The sequence below is a fragment of the Enoplosus armatus genome, chromosome 9, assembly GCF_043641665.1.
Source record: "Enoplosus armatus isolate fEnoArm2 chromosome 9, fEnoArm2.hap1, whole genome shotgun sequence".
In the NCBI taxonomy this organism is placed as follows: Eukaryota; Metazoa; Chordata; class Actinopteri; order Centrarchiformes; family Enoplosidae; genus Enoplosus; species Enoplosus armatus.
Window position 1 is genome coordinate 5,791,635 of NC_092188.1, and position 18,797 is coordinate 5,810,431.

Consider the following 18,797-nt stretch of genomic DNA (forward strand, 5'->3'; position numbering starts at 1 on the left):
TCCATCCTCACCTCCTCCATCACCGTCTGGTACGCTGCTGCCTCCACCAAGGACAGGGGCAGACTGCAGTGAATCATCCGCTCTGCAGAGAGGGTGATTGCGTTACATTAATGCACGCACCCCCTACTGGACACTTTAGTTTGGTCACTGCACTGTTTGTTATTTATCTTATCTTATTCTTTTACCTTTATATTTTTACATGCTTGTTGTCTGTCAGATTATATGTTATATGTTAAAAAGATGTTGCACCATCAGACCACGGCAAATTCCTTGTAATGTACTTTACTTGGCAATAAACAGTTTCTGATTCTGATTCTGATTCTGATTTGTAATCATCTCAGCTGAGAAAGTGCACTTTTGCTCCATGAACGTTTCCTTTGAATTTACCAGGTGGAAACGATGGCGTCTGTTATAGAGCTGCTTTTGGAAACACTGGCTGGTTTGAGTCACAGACAGGTCAAGAAGTTCAAGGAGGTCCAGAGTCAAAGATACGAAAGATACGAACGACACAGATGGATATGGCTAAAAATGTACGACATGTCGGACTTGAGTCTAAGTGACTTCCACAGAAACTTCCCAGACATCCCAAGTTTGCTGCTGCAGACGACAGACAAGCAGGACTTAGTGTTTTTAATGGTGCTGACCTACGGCCAACGGTCTGTGGAGGAGACCAAGGAGGTTTTAAAGGAGATGAACGAGACTGATCTGGTGCAGAGGTTGTCAGAAAGCAGATCAAGACCCAAAAGTAAGACAATAAAGACAGAACCATGTTAGAATCATAAAACTGGTCATTGTCATATGTCTCATATGTTTATAAGCTATGTCTTATTGTCTTTTACATTATACATAATAAGATGTATTATTTATGTAGAGAAAAGAAGAAACATCATCTAGTGTACAAAACATGTGACTAATATGAAGTGTGAAATATTTCGGGAGAGGGGGCAAAATATCATTGATAAATTAAATGTAACTGCTGATGAAACTTGAGTGTATTGTAATTGTTTTTACAAAGCAGTATTGCCCGATGTCAATCACTCGTTTTTATTTCCTTTCTGTCTCTTCAGAAAAACCCTCTGTGGATGAACACCTGTCTGCACTGATCCACAAAGTGAGCAATGTCATATGTGTCTGACCATGCAGAGCACAGCTTGTATTCAATACAATGCTGGTTTAAAAACATAGCAACATTAATGATGATAAATGAAACCAAAACTCATAATTTAAATTGGATGTTTCTCACAGAACTGAAGCTGAGTTTGGGTTGAGCTCAGTAATGTTTTAATGATCAAGGCATTATATTTAAACAGTTTTTCAAATAATTAAACAGAAGATGTCTACTTTGTGCTGCCACCTGTTTCTACACTTACTTCATCAACATCTGATGTTGAGATCAGGTGGCACATTTCAGTTTTCAGCAGCACATTGAAAGAGTTTTAATAAAATAAAAAAACTTTAATCAGGTTAGAGATGTTAAAGGGTAGAAGGAAAAATTAATCATCCTCTGCTCTAACTAACAATTACCAAATGTATCACAAACACATCCTAAAACATTAAAATATCTGCAAAAAGATAAATCTTTAATTTTTCCATTGAAGAAACAACATATTTTGTCTATGAACATATACTTTTTTTTCCAGGTGGCGACAATGACGGCTGTTAAAGAACTGCTTTTGGAAACACTCAAAGATTTGAATTCGGAGGAGATGAAGAACTTCAAGTTGTTGCTGCAGTTCACGTTCTTCCAGAAGGGCCTTCCACTCGTCTCATGGACACTGCTGAAGACATCCTGGCCAGAGACACTGGTGTCTATGATGGTGGAGACATGCGGTCAACAGTCTGTGGAGGTGACCAGGGAGGTTTTCATGGACATGAACAGGACTGATCTGGTCCAGAGGCTGTCAGAGACCAGCTCAAGACCCAAAGGTAAGATAAAGAAGACAACTGTCGCATTAATGTGTAATGATAAATAAATATATATCCATGGTTGCAAAATCTTTTTAATTTTGGGGCAAAATATTAAGTGCAGCTTATATTATAAAGCAATGCAACAACACCGTATCGGCCTGCCATGACAGCAAAAATACCAAAGAGTTGTATTGAGAGAGATTTGTCTCAATATTATTTGACAGATCGACAATCCGCGTGTCAATGTGTATTCTATAAATAAATAAACCTGCTTTTGTTCCCCCAGCCGGCCACATGAATGTTTACTGTTGCCATGGCAACAGATGCCGGTTTAGTAGCTAACGTTAGCTTAGCTTAATCTACACATTAACAAGGAAGGATAAAATTACAATACATCATTTCTAAACAAAAACAACCAACCATACTTACCATACTAAGACCTTAACCAGAGTGCTGTCACTTGTCATTAACGTAACGTAACTAAATATGACACACAGACATTACAACTACATTAGTAAGGGTACACTACTAATAAGATATGAAGTGCTTTGTGACTTTTACTCACATGAAAGAATAAATATAAAGGATGAGTTGGCTGGCCCTCGGTGACTAGAAAACTACCGACTGAAGAAGCAGCACAAGCCCACCGCCTTAGGGACCTGAAAGTTGCCCACAAGCATCCATTTATACTCAAACAGAAATGTAGGACTTAGTGTGTAGCTAGATAATATACATAGAACAAATAAACACACACCAATACTCACTGTGTCACTTAAACACAATAAAATAATGAATGCAGGTTGCCTATCACTAATTTTTTTTTTTTAAATGGCAGCGCTAAGTTTCGTTGATGGACTGATGGACGGTTTGTCTCAAAACTGTGTGTATGTAAAATGCAAATCCACAAGCGTAGAATTGAGATCCACAAATGCCTTTTTGATTCACAAATAAAAACTGGATTCACACAGGCCTGTTCGAAAGTTGTAAATGTTAGGAAGATATTCACAAATGCTTTTCATTTATTTGTAAATTGATTTAATGTATTCACAGATATTTTTTTATTTGTGGAATTTGTTTGTGCATTTGCAGATCTGTTAAATTTTTGCCAAATATTTTTGTGAGTTTACAAATCGTTTTTTTGTATTTGTGGAAGGTGTTTTACATTTACAGATTTCACATTTACACTGAGATTGTTGATCTATTCACACAAATAATACTGAGGCGAATCAATCTTTCAAATATATATTTCAAAACAAGCAAGAACTAAAAAGTGTATCGTGTAAAGTGTAAAAAGTGTATAAAAATGTGGCTTAAAAAGTGTATATGTATAAGTAAATGTATATATAATAAAAAGAAAATTTATGACAGCTCTTGTCAGACAACCACAAAACTAAGGGATTTCTAAAGGTTTGAAAATTGTTGGAAACATTTGGGATAATGTAATTATACAACACAACAAAATAAATGATACAAGTCTAGTCTTTTTTAGACATTTTAATGCGAAAAAAGTTACATATTATACCTTTTTAATATTAGAAATCTTAAAGTCTGACAGTGTCTGATTATAAAGCCTGGTGTTAAATCATTCATGAGTCATCTTATATTTCCTTTGTCCTCAGAGAAACACTCTGTGGATGAACATTGTCCTGCACTGATTCAGAAGGTGAGTAATGTCACATCTGTCTGACTTTAAACTAAAGCTGAAATAATGAATCCATTAGTTGATTGACAGAAAATAAATATTTATCTATCAATCTATTTTGATAATCAATTAATTGTTTACAGTTTTTCTGGTTCCATCTTCTTAGTTGAGAGGATCTTCTGCTTTTAATTAATTAAGAAAGGTTAAACATCATCCTCATCTTGAATATTACAAATGATGAACAAAACCAAGTTCCTAATTTGCATCAGACGTTTTTTTCAGAACTGAAGCTGCATTCAGTTTGTCTTGTGTTCACATGAGGAACGTCTTAAGCAGGTAATAAAATACAAAATTGCACTTTTGCTCCATGAATGTTTCCTTTGAATTTACCAGGTGGAAACAATGGCGTCTGTTATAGAGCTGCTTTTGGAAACACTGGCTGGTTTGAGTGACGAGGAGTTCAAGAGATACGAAAGATATGAACGATACAAAAGATACGAACGATACGAACAATACGAAAGATACGAAACATCTTGGCCACTGGAGACAACAGACAAGCAGCACTTTGTGTTTTTACTGGTGCTGACCTACGGTCAACAGTCTGTGGAGGAGACCCAGGAGGTTTTAAAGAGGATGAACAGGACTGATCTGGTGCAGAGGTTGTCAGACAGCAGCTCAGGTCACAAAAGTAAGACAATAAAGACAAAAACATCTTAAAATCATAAAATCTATATATTCTTCTCTTTACATTATACAAAATGCAATTTATGATTTAATTTAACAATAAGATGTATAATGCAGAGATAAGAAGTCACATAATCTGGTGTAAAAATATTTTATGACTAATGTGAAATAGGTTTGAGTATAGTTTTGTGTTGAACCCTTTGTATTGTGTATTTTTTACAAAGCAGTATTGCTTGAAGTCAATCACTCATTTTTATTTCCTTTATTTTTCATCAGAAAAACACTCCGCAGATAAACATCGCTCTGCACTGATCCAGAAAGTGAGTAATGTCACATCTGTCTGACTTTATACAACACAGCTGTCATTCAACAGATGCAGGTTAAGAATGATCATCTTCTTTTAAATAATGATATGACCCAAAGTCATGATTTACTTATTTATATATTTATTTTTCACAGAACTGATGCTGCATTGAGATCGAGCTCTTTAGCAGTAATTTTATCCAACAATAATGATATATCTTGACCACTGAGGGTGAGATGAGGAAATGTCAGCATTTACATTTTTCCTGACTTTATTTCTTCAACAGTAAAGAACGAGAGAAAACTTTGTAAAGTTTATCCATCAGAATCATCTATTTACTATACTTGAAACCAGCATTAAACAAAATATAAAACATGAAATAATGAAAATAGTTTCTTTGAGCTGCTCTGACTCGAGTTGCAGCCTGTAAATTAAAAGAATTCACGAGTCTTTAAGAATTAAAGGGTTGAAGCAAAAGGGAACGATTTTTTCTTTGTGTTTCTCAAAAAAACGAACATACTACAACAGCAATAACCAAATGGACCAATACCTTGTGTGATCTAGCAGAAACACTAACATTGATGAGATGCAGAGACACATTTGAAATTGTTCCTGTGGATTAAATACATGTCCCATGAATGTACTGATTATTTCAGGTAGCAACAATGGCAGCTGTTAAACAGCTGCTTTTGGAAACCCTGAATGATTTGAGTAACGAGGGCCTCGAGAAATTCACGGAGTACCTGCAGCTGACTTTCCACCAGAGGGACCTCCCAGACGTCTCATCGATGTTGCTTCACAGAACAGACAAAGTAAAAATAGTGGATCTGATGGTGCAAACCTGCGGCCAGCGGTCTGTAGAGGTGACCAGGGAGGTTTTCATGGACATGAAGAGGACTGATCTGGTGCAGAGGCTGTCAAAGCCCAGCTCAGGACTCAAAGGTAAGACAAAGAAGACAAACACATTACATAATCACATGTCTCATAAATGTCTAATAAATACATTTTATAATTCATAATAAAAATGTAAATCTGCTTGAGTCCAAACTCTGTGTCATCACCAATGGGAAATATAAAAAACGAGCAGCATGGATCAATAAATCATTAGATAAATCATTAATTAAATGACAATTAATTAATTGTAATGGATTGCTTCAGATTGTGTAGGTGTTTTATGACGTGTCACGTTTTATTTCATTTCCTTGTACAGAAACTGAGCTGTATAAAAGTTGATTATCTTATCCTGTGAGTAATTTTGAATTTCTTTTCTCCTCAGAGAAACACTCTGTGGATGAACATCGACCTACACTGTCAGAGAAAGTGAGTCTGACTTTACACAACACAGCTTTCATTCAAAAGATTGAAAACCATCCTCAGCTTGAACTTCATAAATGATGATACAAACCAAACTACATGTTTTAAATTGGATGGTTCTCACAGCTTTTAGGTTGAGCTCTTCAACAAGATGTTTTCCACCACTGATGTTATGATAGAAATGTCACGTAGAGAAAATAGTTTCTTTGAGCCACAGAAACAAGAATATGTTGTGTTATATCAGGTGTTTGTAATCAGTTTACAGGGATTAAAGGGTTACAAGGGTTAATTTTGTCTTTGTAAAGAAAACAAGGTAAAACTCTCATCACTCTCAAGTGCATCATTGTCTTGAGTGATCATGCTGAAAAAACATGAATATATCTATAATCTATATCCAAAACACTGACACTGCTGAAATGCAAAGAAATAAATATTTAACTATCCCAGCTGAGAAATCACTTAACACTTAATGTATCCTTTGAATTTTTCAGGCAGCAGCAATGGCAGCTGTTAAACAGATTCTGTTGGAAACACTGAAGGATTTGAGTCTCAATGAGCTCAAGAAATTCAAGTGGTTGCTGCCCTTCACGTACTTCCAGAAGAGCCTCCCACAAATCTCATGGAGCAAACTGGACTGGGTGGACAGTGTAGACCTACTGGTGGATATGATGGTGAAGAACCAGCAGTCTGTGGAGGTGACCAAGGAGGTTTTAATGGACATGAACCGGACTGATCTGGTGAAGAGGTTGTCAGAGACCAGCTCAGGACTCAAAGGTCAGAGAGACAAGACAAAAACTGCCACTTTACACAATCATGTGTGTCTTATAAATGTCAAATAAATAGATTATATAATTCTTGACTTTATAATTGACTTTTATGATGTCTGAAACGAGAAGGATTTTAGTGTCTTTTTGCAATTGATCCTTCATATTATGTTTGTTATTACATATTATTCAAAAGCAGCTAAATCTGACTAAGGTTTTTTATATTTTGATTTTGAATCTGTCAATGAGCATGGTCTGTATTATTTTACTTTAATGTCTCTTTTTCTTTCTTAATTCAAATTGCATGTGGACATGCAGGCAGCCATTTGAATGTGTGTTTGAATGTTGTTTTATAGAAGCATACGTTTTATGCTGTCTAATCACTTTAGTCACTCACTCTAGATTAGTGTCACTGTTGCTAATGGCTCTATGGATGGCAATGTCAGTGTGTCCATCGGTCGGTCCACCACTTTGGTCCAGATTGAGACATCTCCACAACTCTTGGAAGGAGTGCCATGAAATTTTGCATTAATGGTCCCCAGATGATGAATCCTACTGTCCTTGGTGCCTCCAGCAGTTCGGACAGATAACCATGACATTCGGGACACACATTCGTGTTGCTCAGAGGATTAAACAGTAATTTCTTTGGCGATCCCCTGACTTTTCATCCATCAAGTCAAACAGTTTATTTTGTCCAATACTTTATGAGCACATACCTGCAAAACTAATGACATTTCCATCAGCCTTAGCTGTACTTCATGTTAGCACGCTAAGATGCTAAACTGTGATGGTGAACACAAAAAACATTATACCTACTAATTAAACCTTGGCATGTTAAGCATGAGCATGTTAGCATGCCGATGTTAGCATTTAGCTCAAAGCACCGTTGTTCCTCAGTACAGCCTCGTAAAGCCGCTAGAATGACTGAAGACTCTCTAGACTCTTATTGACAGCATTGCTTAACTCAAAGAAATTGCTTTTCATCGCATTAAATTACTGTTAGTGTAACCAATCTACGTGGTGACACAGAATATCAAATCTATACAAAAATGTATCTGACATATAAGGACTAAGTTTTCGTTAAGGACTAAAAACGTATAATGCCAAATAATCTCTGCACTATTTGTGAAAACAACTCAGTTGTTAGCAGTTTCTGTTACGCCATCACTAAGTTTTAAGAATTTTGCATTGCCTCTGGTTTTTGGAACCTGGCTCTGAATCATTACAACGTACTGTAAACAGCAACATGTAGCTAGTCTGTATTTTGTACACAACAGAAGTCCTGTGAAGTGCTGCCACTTTTCCTCAAATTAGACTGCACGTAACAGTATGTCCTTCATAACATACTGCTCTGATATTGGAGCAGTGTTATGTAGCACATAGTGCTAAAACAGCTAAACATATGTTGATATATAAAAGCATATTGTAACTTTCCATAACATCATTTAAAACAAATTCCTTCGTGTCTTCACAAGGGCCTTCAAGAAGCCTGGAACTTGGGGGTTGTGGAAGCATTATGGTAATTACATTCATTTATTCAGTTTAATTGTCATTCATTTATTTATTCATTCATGTGATGTTGCAAAAAGACACATCTCCACTCATTTGCAAAAGTGTCCCCTGCAGCAGGACTCCAGTAACTGGACTAAACTTGAACCTGAAGTGGACATTACAGATGCAGCGGCTCCAACTTACAGGTAAAAATAACATGGAAAAACTGGAACTATAGGAAACAGTTATGCTTGGTTCTTGGGATTTTTTCACAGAAGAAAAACAAATCTTTCTCTGTGCCGTTACTGGTTATATCAATGCAATATGACAGTGGCAATACATTTTGCACCAAATAAACTCCAGGCAGATACAGAAATTTACATTTCTTCCATTGTTCCCCTAAAACAGTCACTTTTTTTCTTTTCCACGACTTAGCCTGCAGTCTGAAGCAGGAAACTTTGAATGCAGTGTCTCTGGCTTGCGCTGGGTCTGTAAGGAACAGGTCAGCTTTAAGTTCCAGTTTTGCTCTTGGGGGAACCATATGGAGAGGATGGAAAGCATCAGATACATGCCTGCAGGTCCATTAATGGACATCTCAGTCATTGCTGAGAAGTTCGATGAAGTGTACCTGCCACACTGGATCTGCATTGGTAAGTGGACATGAAGAAAATAATAAAATATAATGTACTAATTTGTTTCTGACAGCATGTGTACAAAAACGGATGCAATCCTTTTCTTCTCACTAATTGTGTGTGCTTGTATTTTGTGATGCAGATGACAACCCTAAAATATTAGACAAGTTTGCTGTCCTGCACATAGATGACTGCGGGGATGTTGTGGAAAAAGTGGCTGAGGTCACACCATCCCATGTCAAGCTGTCCGAACCAGCTTTCTCTCTAAAAGGGGTCCTGATGAAAGTCGGCTTTCCTGTGAAAATAAGCTGTAACATGTTAATATACTATAAACCCAACACGCCATTCCTCAAACTACATGTTTACCTGATCCCACATGATCCTGGTCTACAACAGGTTATTGAATATCTTATTATCACTAATGCGTAATCTTTATGTAGGCGAGCAATTCTTATTGGACTGAACAGGCACCATCCTTGGATTCTGGTGTCCAGTTCTTAAAACACATTCATCATGCTGACACACACCACTGGACTGTGTGTGTCGTATATGTGGGTGTGTTAGGAATATACCCTACCTAAACTGCATAGTTTTTGCTGCTGCAGAAGCACTTCTGATAGACAAGACTTTTTTCTCAAATGTATAACTTAATTCTTATAACATGACTTTTTCCGCAATATAACTATTTGTGAAATCTCTTCACAATAGTGACCCCACGGATGACAATGTTTGCTACTGTAACCGAGAAGCAGCGCTGTGCTTATATTGCTTTTTTTCCAGACAGTGGACAAGAAGGAATTCTCCGAAGGATACAAAATAATCCAAAAGCCACGCCCAGACAGGTACCTGAAAATGCAGGATGGTTTCATCCTCACAGCAGACATAGACACAGCAAAGGTTCTCCCAGAGGTACGGTTTGTTCTGTGAGTCAGCAAAATAAATCTGTGGACATAGTGAATTGTAGTTCAGGCATATGTAAGATACTGTAGGATCATAGCAATTGCAAGGAGGCGTACGAATAGTATTTCATTTATATTTTATTTTAAATAGCTAAATTGATTGTATTAGTGTTACTATTGGATTTTCTTTTTCTGAAAAAAACAGAAGTTCGTTCAACAACACTTAACTGTAAGTATTTCCAGTGTCCTCAAAGACTCTTCTAATAATCTGGATGGGAAAAATGTCTGCCTGCTACACAATAAAAAATATTTTTAAATCATTCCTCCAGTTGCATCTCTGTTTCCTAACCCAAACAAAGATGGTAGCCACTGGTTTCTTGGAAAGGAAACCGAGTCGCAACTTGGGTTTTTGTTAAATGTTCATTATTAAACTGCCATATCAGTGTGTGGGCTTGCGTAGAAAACAACAGACACAGGTGTTTTGACGCTAGTCATACACTGCCATGTTCAGTCAAATGAAATTTCCCCACAGGTCCGACATGAGTGATAAATACTGAGCAGAATGAACACAGACTGTAAACTGTGAGAGCAATGCTGTAGTTTATAGTCTGGTAATATCGCACATCACTTCAATAATAATATAATAATAACAAATAATAATCCATTTGCAAACATGCATCATTGCCTTTGTACAGATTTGTAGTTCAAAGTGGATCGCTATGTTCTCACTAGTTAAAGCTTCTAAGACCCCTCAGATACTTTCTGTTTGTCAAAAAAGAGCCTAGTGATAAATCTTTTGACTTTTTGGCCACAGCTACTTCAAGAGAGTTGCCAACACTGCATGGTGAAAGTGTCAGCCTCGCTTGCTGTGTTCAGTGTGTGGGAGAGAGCAGCTGCATGTTGAGTTGACCAATACAAACCAGTATTCCTAACCACTAATCACTAATCAGCCTGGTTTGACCAGGGAACTCCTCCTGTTTTTGTTGTATACGATTTAACTTGACTATCTAACTTTGGCAAAAACTAATTCCTCTCCCATTTTATGTTTTTTTACACAGAAAATAACCCTCAGACATGATAGCCAAGACCCAAACTTCTATGAAGTGTTCATTAAGAATCCAGACAGAGACTTCCCCCTCACCCTCTTACACACTAACAAAAATAAGGGCAAACAGTATGAAGAAGTATGGACCTGTGAAATTCGAAAAGGTGAGTGGTTTCTAATCAATATTACCTACACTATATAAAAAGATGTCTCATGCTTCAAGTCTTTTACCTTGATTTAATCATCGTATGCAATAAATGTCAATGATAAATGAAAGAGAGCTGAATCATATTTTATGTCCAAACACAGATGCATACTGAATATGGACTTGCTGCTGTGTAGGTGTAATAATCTGGTTGTTGTAATTTGATTTATGTGTTTGCTTTCCATTTAATACACGATAATGAGGGGGAAATTCCAGCTTTCTTAATTCCATGAATAGTCAGAAACCCATAAACGTGGTCTAGACTGAAGTATGTGTATTGGGACACATCCATTCATCAAAGACCCAACACAGAACAAACACAGCAAAATCCAACTACAGTTGTAATACTGGTGTTTACCTGGGCTCCACTTACCTTGCCTCACAAGTGGCACCTGGTGGTTTTTGGTGCACACAACTACTTACTCTTATAATTAAAATATAAATGAACAGCATTGCAATGTGCAATGAGAAACAACCAGATGTACTACCCTTATTTTATTGTTAATCATGAGCTAAAATGCCTTTTTTATTTAACCATTTGTTGTGAATGAAGCACATAAAGCCACAATATCAGCTATCAGTATTGTTTTGTTCATTTTATTTCAGATGACCATCACAACTCTGCTCATTCAGAAGGTAAGATACTGCTTATTTACAAGACCTGCACTTTAGATTTCAGTCATAACTTCATATCTGTTGCAGTTATTTAAAGTAGAATAGAGTCGATTGTGATTTCATTCATGTTTAAAGTGTTGCCTCTGTTTGTATTTATTTACATAAATACATGTTTTGTGCATTGTTAAATACACAATAAAATAAGATCAGCTATTATCACCATGACAGCATTGTATTTCCCCGAAATGTTTGTTTTTGTTTATTTCACATTTTAACTGCTCAGAAGTACTGGGCCTGCTATCTGGTGTAGTATTCAGGTACTTTGGTTAACCTGCTGTAGTATTTATGCATCTAAAACTAATGCATTAATTATGCAATTGTCATTTCATGTGGTACAGCTGCAGAATCATTGGGACCATGCTATGGTGCTACAGCAAGCGGTAGGTACACTGCAAAAAATATTAAATGCTGCTGGAGTGGGGAACTTTTGTCTCCCCCTTCTGACGTACGCCTACAGGCTTTTCCGTAGCCCAGAGCCATGTAGACAAGAAGTTGCGTCAACTCCGCTCTCTAACTAATTACCAAAAATTGCAGGTCTGTCTCTCTGTATTTACCATGCATGTATTATATTTACGCATTTAAATTGCCCACCAAGAGCCTCCTGGAACTATTTGTAGTCTGTGTGAATCACGTGGTGATCAAGCTGTAATGGGGCGGTATGGGACCCAATTGCAGCACAGATACAGGCAGGTATGGTTGGTAATGACCTTTATTTTCAGTACGTGGAGGGAATAATGCCGACGGGTAAAACTGGAAACAATGCTTGCTTCTGGTCGTTAGCCCACAGAGGCAGGTAGACAGTTCTGGTACTCATCTCTACCTCATTGGAGTCAGTCAGGAAATGGCTCCCTGAAGCACTAAAAAGGTGTCTAATGTGATCTCCACCTTGACGTGTGCTGATCGTGAGCAAAGTTATATGACTGAAAGGAGCAGCACAAATTTGCTGTGTGTTTTATCACAATATGTAAAGAGTGATAGATTCAAGAATGCATTTGCAATGTTGGTCATTTTGTAATAAAACCCTTTGTATTGTAAATGAATCAAGAAGCCTGATACAAAACGTTTATAGTCAGATGTTAAATCAGTGATTCATGAGTCATGACTTACGTACTTTACCTTTAATGTAAATTCTTATAGTCTGACAGTGTCTGATGTCTTTTTTAATTTCCTTTCTCCTCAGAGAAACAGTGTGTGGATGAACACCTGCCTGCATTGATGCAGAAAGTGAGTAATGTCACATCAGTCTGACTTTACACAACACAGCCTGCAGGTTGGAAATCATCCAGTATTTTAGATTGTGATGCAAACAAAACTCATGATTTAAATCAGCACAACTGATGCTGCATTCAAGTGAGTCAAATCATATCCCTTTGCTTTGAATTCATCAGGCAGCAACAATCACAACAGACAGAGAGAGGTTTTTGAAAACGCTGGAATATTTGAAAGAGGAAGAGCTGAAAAAATTCAAGTGGTTCCTGCAGGACAGTGATCTACTGGCAGGCCTCCCATGCGTCCCAAGCAGCCGACTGGAGATGAAAGACAGGGTTGACCTGGTGGATCTGATGATGCAGACCTACAGTGAACAGGCATTGGAGGTGGCCAAGAAGATTTTCAAGAAAATAGACAGGAATGATCTGGTGCAGAGGTTTTGAGGCATCAGCTCAGGATCCAAAGATAAATTATGGAACAAACAAATAAAACACTGATAGATTCAACTTGTCCAGGGGTACCCCACCTCTCTCCCAATGTCAGCTAAGACTGGCTTCATCCCACCGCGATCCTGCAAAGGTTAAGCGGTTATAGAAAATGGATGGATGGATGGAGATATTTGATTTCATTGTCATTGAAGTACTGAGACTACGAAATGCGGTAGAAATTGTAGTAGTGGCATTATTTATCTCAAATGTTTTGCTTAAAGGTCCCAAATTATGCTACTTTCAGCTCAGTATTTTTATTCTGGGATTCCATTAGAGTAGCTTTACATGGTTCACTGTTCAAAAAAGTCCTTATTTATCTTATCCTGGCTCTTCATGCAGCCACTCATGTCACCATCTCTCTGAAACAAGCCATTTCAGAAAAAAATGAACAACCTCCAAAAACTGCCTGCAGGTTGGAAATCAACCTGTCGTCAACCTGTTGAAATCAAAGAGTCGTCCTGAGCAGAGCGGTCGAATAACTCAGACAGACTGAGCGGGTGGAGGAGCGTCCCTGTACTTGGTGTACGTGGATCAGATGACCTGCTGGGGGCGTGGCTGAGTGCGGTGACTGTATAGTTGTGACATCACAACCTAACGGAAGTCCTGACGGCTCGTTTAAAGGCACAGTGTGAATACGGGCTGTGTGCATTTCTCTGTGGACTGTTGAGTGTTTTGATACTTTCACAGTATTTATACAGTGAGAGCTGCTTTATAATCAAAAGAGACATGGACATCTCACTTTGTACAATATGGGACTGTTAAATTACAAATCAGAAACTTTGTATGCAGGGTTTGGTCTGTAGTTCATCAAAATGTTGTATGTTATATAGTGACTAAGTCACTTGTTTAAATATGTTGTGTAGAGTAACAGAGTGAAACCCAGAGTAATGAGACTCAATGGAGGATTTCTAATGTAAGAGCAGATTTGGAATTAAGGTTTGAGGATTTTAAGGTTAAAATTAAATTTGAGGATCCCTGTTTGAAAACCAAGATCTTGTTAAATAATTTTGACTGTATCTGTAACATGACAACTGCTGATTTTGCCCTCTGCCCATCTCCCTCTCACTCTTTGCATTCAGAGGGAATTTTGTCGCAGTTTATTTTGAGTATTTTGGGGCATTTTGATGATGTTAGCACTGTCAGCTCACAGCTAGAAAGTCCTGGGCTCAAACCTGCCAGCCAGCTGATGTATATATACCGATTTGCATCACCTTTTTAAGATTCAATGTGTGGTTCTTGCTTTTGAGTTAATGAAGTGGCCTAAACACAATACATGAAGCAGTATAATAGTGTAATGCAAAAAAATATTTTGAACTTCTTTGTCTAGTAAAGGAGGTCCTTGTCACTAAGACGAGTAGTTCAGTTCTTTATTGTCTCACATGGGATGAATATGGCTTGTAGCACTGCAAAGACAGACAGCAAAGAAGACTAAAATAAAACAGATTAAAAGAAATATATAGAAAGAGTGACACACAATAAGAATAAAAACAAGAAACTAATTAAAAACAAATTGGTAAAAATAAAACATGTATGAACACATTAGAACAAGAAGACATGGACCCTGAAGCTCAATATAATAAATCATTAAAAGGAAATCCTCACATTTGTGCAGCTGGACCCATGAAATGTTTTTGCATGAAATATGATATATAATATATAAATCACCATTCAGTTACCGTGTATACAAAACATTACAATCATTATTTTCCTCAAAGATATCATTAGTCAACTTAATGCTTCAAAAAAAAATCTTTTCACATTATTCTTTGGCAAATACACTCTTTTATCTATAGTAACATTTCCATTGTGAGTTAAGTGACCGGGCGCTTAAACTCAATCAGTTCAGTGGCACCAGAGTCTGAGGGGCCAAAATGATCCAACATTTGACTTCCTAAATTAAGCAAATGAAGCCTCGTGTCATTGTGTGACTTGATATGCAATGGATTTACCATTGGCCCACAATCCCACTATAAACATTCTTCTTTTTCCCAAGATAAAACCTTATTTGATTCACGGATTCATGATCTCAGAATGAAGACAGCCAAGCTCAACAAAAAAATACAGAACAAAACAGACTGATATAGCATCAGGATAAATGCAGGCTATACAACAGTTCTGTTCATGTGTAAAAATATCAGCTTCAGGTAGCCGCAGTCTATGTTTAGTCAAGAAATCAAATTTAACCATGGCCACAGTATTCATGACTCCTTCCTCTTGAGATCAGTTACAAGAAATGGCTCCTTCTCCTCAAGGATTTTGTAGAAGAGGTCTTTGCAAGCATGTCCACCAGCTCTAAGGGGACCAATGAAGAGTTTCCTCACCTTATCCTGAGTGGTCCGGATAGCGGCGATTGTATCATAATCTTCTTGCTGGATCACGCCATCTCTCAGGAGATTATCCAAGATTGGTTCTATATTGCTCACTCTCTCGATCAGATCATGACGGTGTTTATCCACAAAGTGTTGCCCTGAGGGCAGAGGGGATGAAGAACCTGTTAATCTTAAGGTTTGACACTGTTTGAGTTGGACAGTCGGACATTCAAAATGTTAGAGGTTTGACTTGGTTTAATCTCAAATTAAAGTTTTGGCCGTTTTCCAAAGGCAAAATATAAATCCAAACTCTTTTTAGAAATATAAACAATTTATGGACAAGAAATATTATCGACTACATGGCCGACAGGACGTTGTCTTGTCACTGTCAGGTAATAAGTCACTAAGATGAAAAGGCTTAAATGTTATCTACATTTCTAAATCCAGTGGTTATGGCCCCTTTGATAATTTGCAGCGCAGATACTGGACTGAAAGGTGGGATCATTCAGCACGTTTACATGCACTGAAATAACCAGTTTACTCAGAGAAATCAGGTTACACAGGTAATCTGAGAACATGTTTACATGCACTGTAGTAACCTGGTTACTGCGACTCCACGCACACATGCAGCAGGTCAGAAATCACATTTCTCTCCCCGAGCTTATTTTGGAAGCACAGCTTCCTGAGTTTAACTGCAGTGTTTTTTTGTGTGTCTGTCTCGGAGTAGACGGACAGACAGAGCGGAGCTTTTCCACACTCTGAAATCAAAGTGCAATTCTTCTAAATACAAATCTTGAAATGTCTTACCTTGTATATGACCTGTGCTTTGGCATTCATCTGAAAAAAAGAAATGCAGAGGTAAAGAAAATATGATCGTGTAGCTTGTAGATTTACTGCTTTTATCTAACAGGAGACATCTGCTTCATTAATGATGCATATTCAATGAAATTAAAGTGGTACATCGGCAGTGTAGATACATCCTTGTGGGATTATTTAAAACTGACCTTTCCGAATGACACAGGTCCATACTTGTTCATGCTCATTTTCTTGTGCGAGCTTGAGAGTGAAGTTTCTGTCTGGATTTTCAATGAACACTTCGAAGAAATTTGGGTCTTTGCTTTCATATCTGAGCTTTAATTTCTGTGAAACAAATAAAATAAATAAATAAATAAAGTTAGACTTTGAGCAAGAGTGCACCAGAATTTCACTTTTTCAAATGAGGTTTGGAAAAGTGTAGTGGTATTGTCACTTCAAAGACATCTAGAAACAGGGACAAATGACTTATCTTGTTAGTTCAAGAAAATAGTGTTCATATTATTAAGAGATAACACTGAGAAAAACACTGCAGATGTTATGTTATCATTTCAGAAAAACAGAAAATAACATTTCAAAAATACACATTGTACATTGCCTTCAACAAATGTTTTAGGAAAATGTGATGCCTTTAATGAGCCTGTCTCAGAGTGGCTTTTGAAGCATGTTACCAAAATATAGTAAAGTTGGATCATTTTGTCACATTTTCCTGTTTAAAATATAAAAAACCAGAGCACTCGTTGTTCCACTGTACTCATCCTATAGTATCTAACTCATTTCTGAACCACAGTTCATTCCATAGATTTAAAAGCAGTTCAAACCGTACTTGAGGATTAATTTCTGCACCGTCCAAATCTGCTGTCAAGATGAAACAATCTTGCATTTTCAGGGACCTCTCTGGATGTGGCTTTCGGATTATGTTGTAGCCGTAGGATAATTCCTGCTTGTCCATTTCCTGTAGAATAAAACAAAACAAAGTTACAGTAGCCAACATTGTTGTTTGTGTTGTGTATTCATCAATTTATTTGTGGTGCCATTCTGTATGTTATTATAATCGGTACTGGTGATAGTAAGATATGCAATTACCTGTCGTAAACCAGGATCACATGGGATCAGATAAACATGGAGAGTGAGGAACGCTGTGTTGGTCTTATATATCAACACCTTACATCTTATTTTCACAGGAAAGCCGACTTTCATCAGGACCGCTCTTGGAGAGAAAGCTGGTTCGGACAGCTTGACATGGGATGGTGTGACCTCAGCCACTTTTTCCACAACATCCCCGTAGTCATCTATGTGCAGGACAGCAAACTTGTCTAATATTTTAGGGTTGTCATCTGCATCACAAAATACAAGCACCCACAATTAGTGAGAAGAAAAGGATTGCATCAGTTTTTGTACACATGCTGTCAGAAACAAATTAGTACATTATATTTTATTACTTTCTTCATGTCCACTTACCAATGCAGATCCAGTGTGGCAGGTACACTTCACTGAACTTCCCAGCAATCATGGAGATGTCCATTAGGGGACCTGCAGGCATGTATTCTTCAATCTTTTCCATCCTCTCCATGTGGTTCCCCCAAGAGCAAAACTGGAACTTAAAGCTGACTTGTTCCTTACAGACCCAGCGCAAGCCAGAGACACTGCATTCAAAGTTTCCTGCTTCAGACTGCAGGCTAAAATTTGAATGAAAATGATTTTATTTGGTGTGAAATGTAACATTAACACTATTATTGTATATAAAGATAAAAGATCTTAGTTTTCCTTATGTAAAAAAGCATAACTGTTTCCTATAGTTACAGTTTTCTGTGACACAGTATTTATGATGTTATTTTTACCTGTAAGATGGAGCCACTTCAGGTTCAAGTGCAGTCCAGGCACTGGAGTCCTGTTGCAGAGGACAATCATTTTTGTAAATAAGTGGAGATGTTTCTTTTTGCATCATCACAAAAATTAACAAATGAATGAATGTAAGGGATTACCATGATGCTTCCATAAGCCACAGGGTGGAAGCTTCTTGAACGCCCTTCTGAAGACACACAGGAAAACAAATTATGTTATGTTGATATATGAAATTATATGTATAATTATTATATTACATGTGCTACATAGTTCTACTCTAATATGAGAGCAATACGTAAAGTAATGGGTGTTGATGTTATATACAGTACGTTTACGTGCACTGTAGTTAACCTGGTTACTGTAAAACCGCGTATAGATTCAGCAGGTCAGTAATCAGATTCCCACCTTATTCTGGAAGCCTGGCTTTCTTATTTTAAATGTAGTACTGGTAGAAGACGCTGTGTTGGTCTTGACTTTGTTTTGTTTTGATTTGATTTGATTCTGATAAATTAGACTTCTTGAGGCTACTTTTAACATGGAAGAAATGGAAGAAATGTCAGGAAGAGCAAC

At 37.4% G+C, this 18,797-nt stretch overlaps 2 protein-coding genes across 3 annotated transcripts; one reads left to right on the top strand and one right to left on the bottom strand.

Moving 5' to 3' along the window:
* Positions 1 to 5,288: 5,288 nt before the first annotated feature.
* LOC139289963 (NACHT, LRR and PYD domains-containing protein 1 homolog) lies at positions 5,289 to 14,474 on the top strand. Of its 2 annotated transcripts, none has more exons than XM_070911637.1 (13): positions 5,289 to 5,480; positions 5,815 to 5,858; positions 6,344 to 6,626; positions 8,092 to 8,135; positions 8,246 to 8,313; positions 8,543 to 8,757; positions 8,882 to 9,135; positions 9,520 to 9,648; positions 10,697 to 10,847; positions 11,495 to 11,524; positions 11,902 to 11,943; positions 12,744 to 12,787; positions 12,952 to 14,474. In XM_070911637.1, exons 1-13 carry the CDS (start codon positions 5,327 to 5,329, stop codon positions 13,213 to 13,215), a joined length of 1,722 nt encoding a protein of 573 aa, XP_070767738.1. In that variant the 5' UTR covers positions 5,289 to 5,326; the 3' UTR covers positions 13,216 to 14,474. The 2 variants fall into 2 exon arrangements, with proteins under 2 accessions (XP_070767738.1, XP_070767739.1); XM_070911638.1 differs by having other exon boundaries at positions 12,744 to 12,833; positions 12,952 to 12,980.
* Positions 14,475 to 14,601: 127 nt separating this feature from the next.
* On the bottom strand, positions 14,602 to 17,952 carry LOC139290744 (NACHT, LRR and PYD domains-containing protein 1b allele 2-like). The gene is made up of 6 exons (XM_070912600.1): positions 17,844 to 17,952; positions 17,469 to 17,719; positions 17,209 to 17,337; positions 16,574 to 16,709; positions 16,377 to 16,406; positions 14,602 to 15,727 (listed from the first exon to the last, which is right to left on the bottom strand). The coding sequence occupies exons 1-6, from the start codon at positions 17,944 to 17,946 to the stop codon at positions 15,459 to 15,461; spliced, it is 918 nt and encodes a 305-aa protein (XP_070768701.1). The 5' UTR covers positions 17,947 to 17,952; the 3' UTR covers positions 14,602 to 15,458.
* Positions 17,953 to 18,797: the final 845 nt, after the last annotated feature.

Bases quoted from the DNA above. Each gene is read 5' to 3' on its own strand.
- LOC139289963 (XM_070911637.1), top strand. From the start codon at position 5,327: ATGTTGCTTCACAGAACAGACAAAGTAAAAATAGTGGATCTGATGGTG. The intron at 5,481-5,814 runs GTAAGACAAAGA...TTTTCTCCTCAG, and splicing joins GCCCAGCTCAGGACTCAAAG to AGAAACACTCTGTGGATGAA. The intron at 6,627-8,091 runs GTCAGAGAGACA...TGTCTTCACAAG, and splicing joins GACCAGCTCAGGACTCAAAG to GGCCTTCAAGAAGCCTGGAA.
- LOC139290744 (XM_070912600.1), bottom strand. From the start codon at position 17,946: ATGGAAAAGATTGAAGAATACATGCCTGCAGGTCCCCTAATGGACATC. The intron at 17,720-17,843 runs GTAAGTGGACAT...TTTGTGATGCAG, and splicing joins GCCACACTGGATCTGCATTG to ATGACAACCCTAAAATATTA. The intron at 16,710-17,208 runs GTACGGTTTGAA...TTTGTTTCACAG, and splicing joins GTGCAGAAATTAATCCTCAA to AAATTAAAGCTCAGATATGA.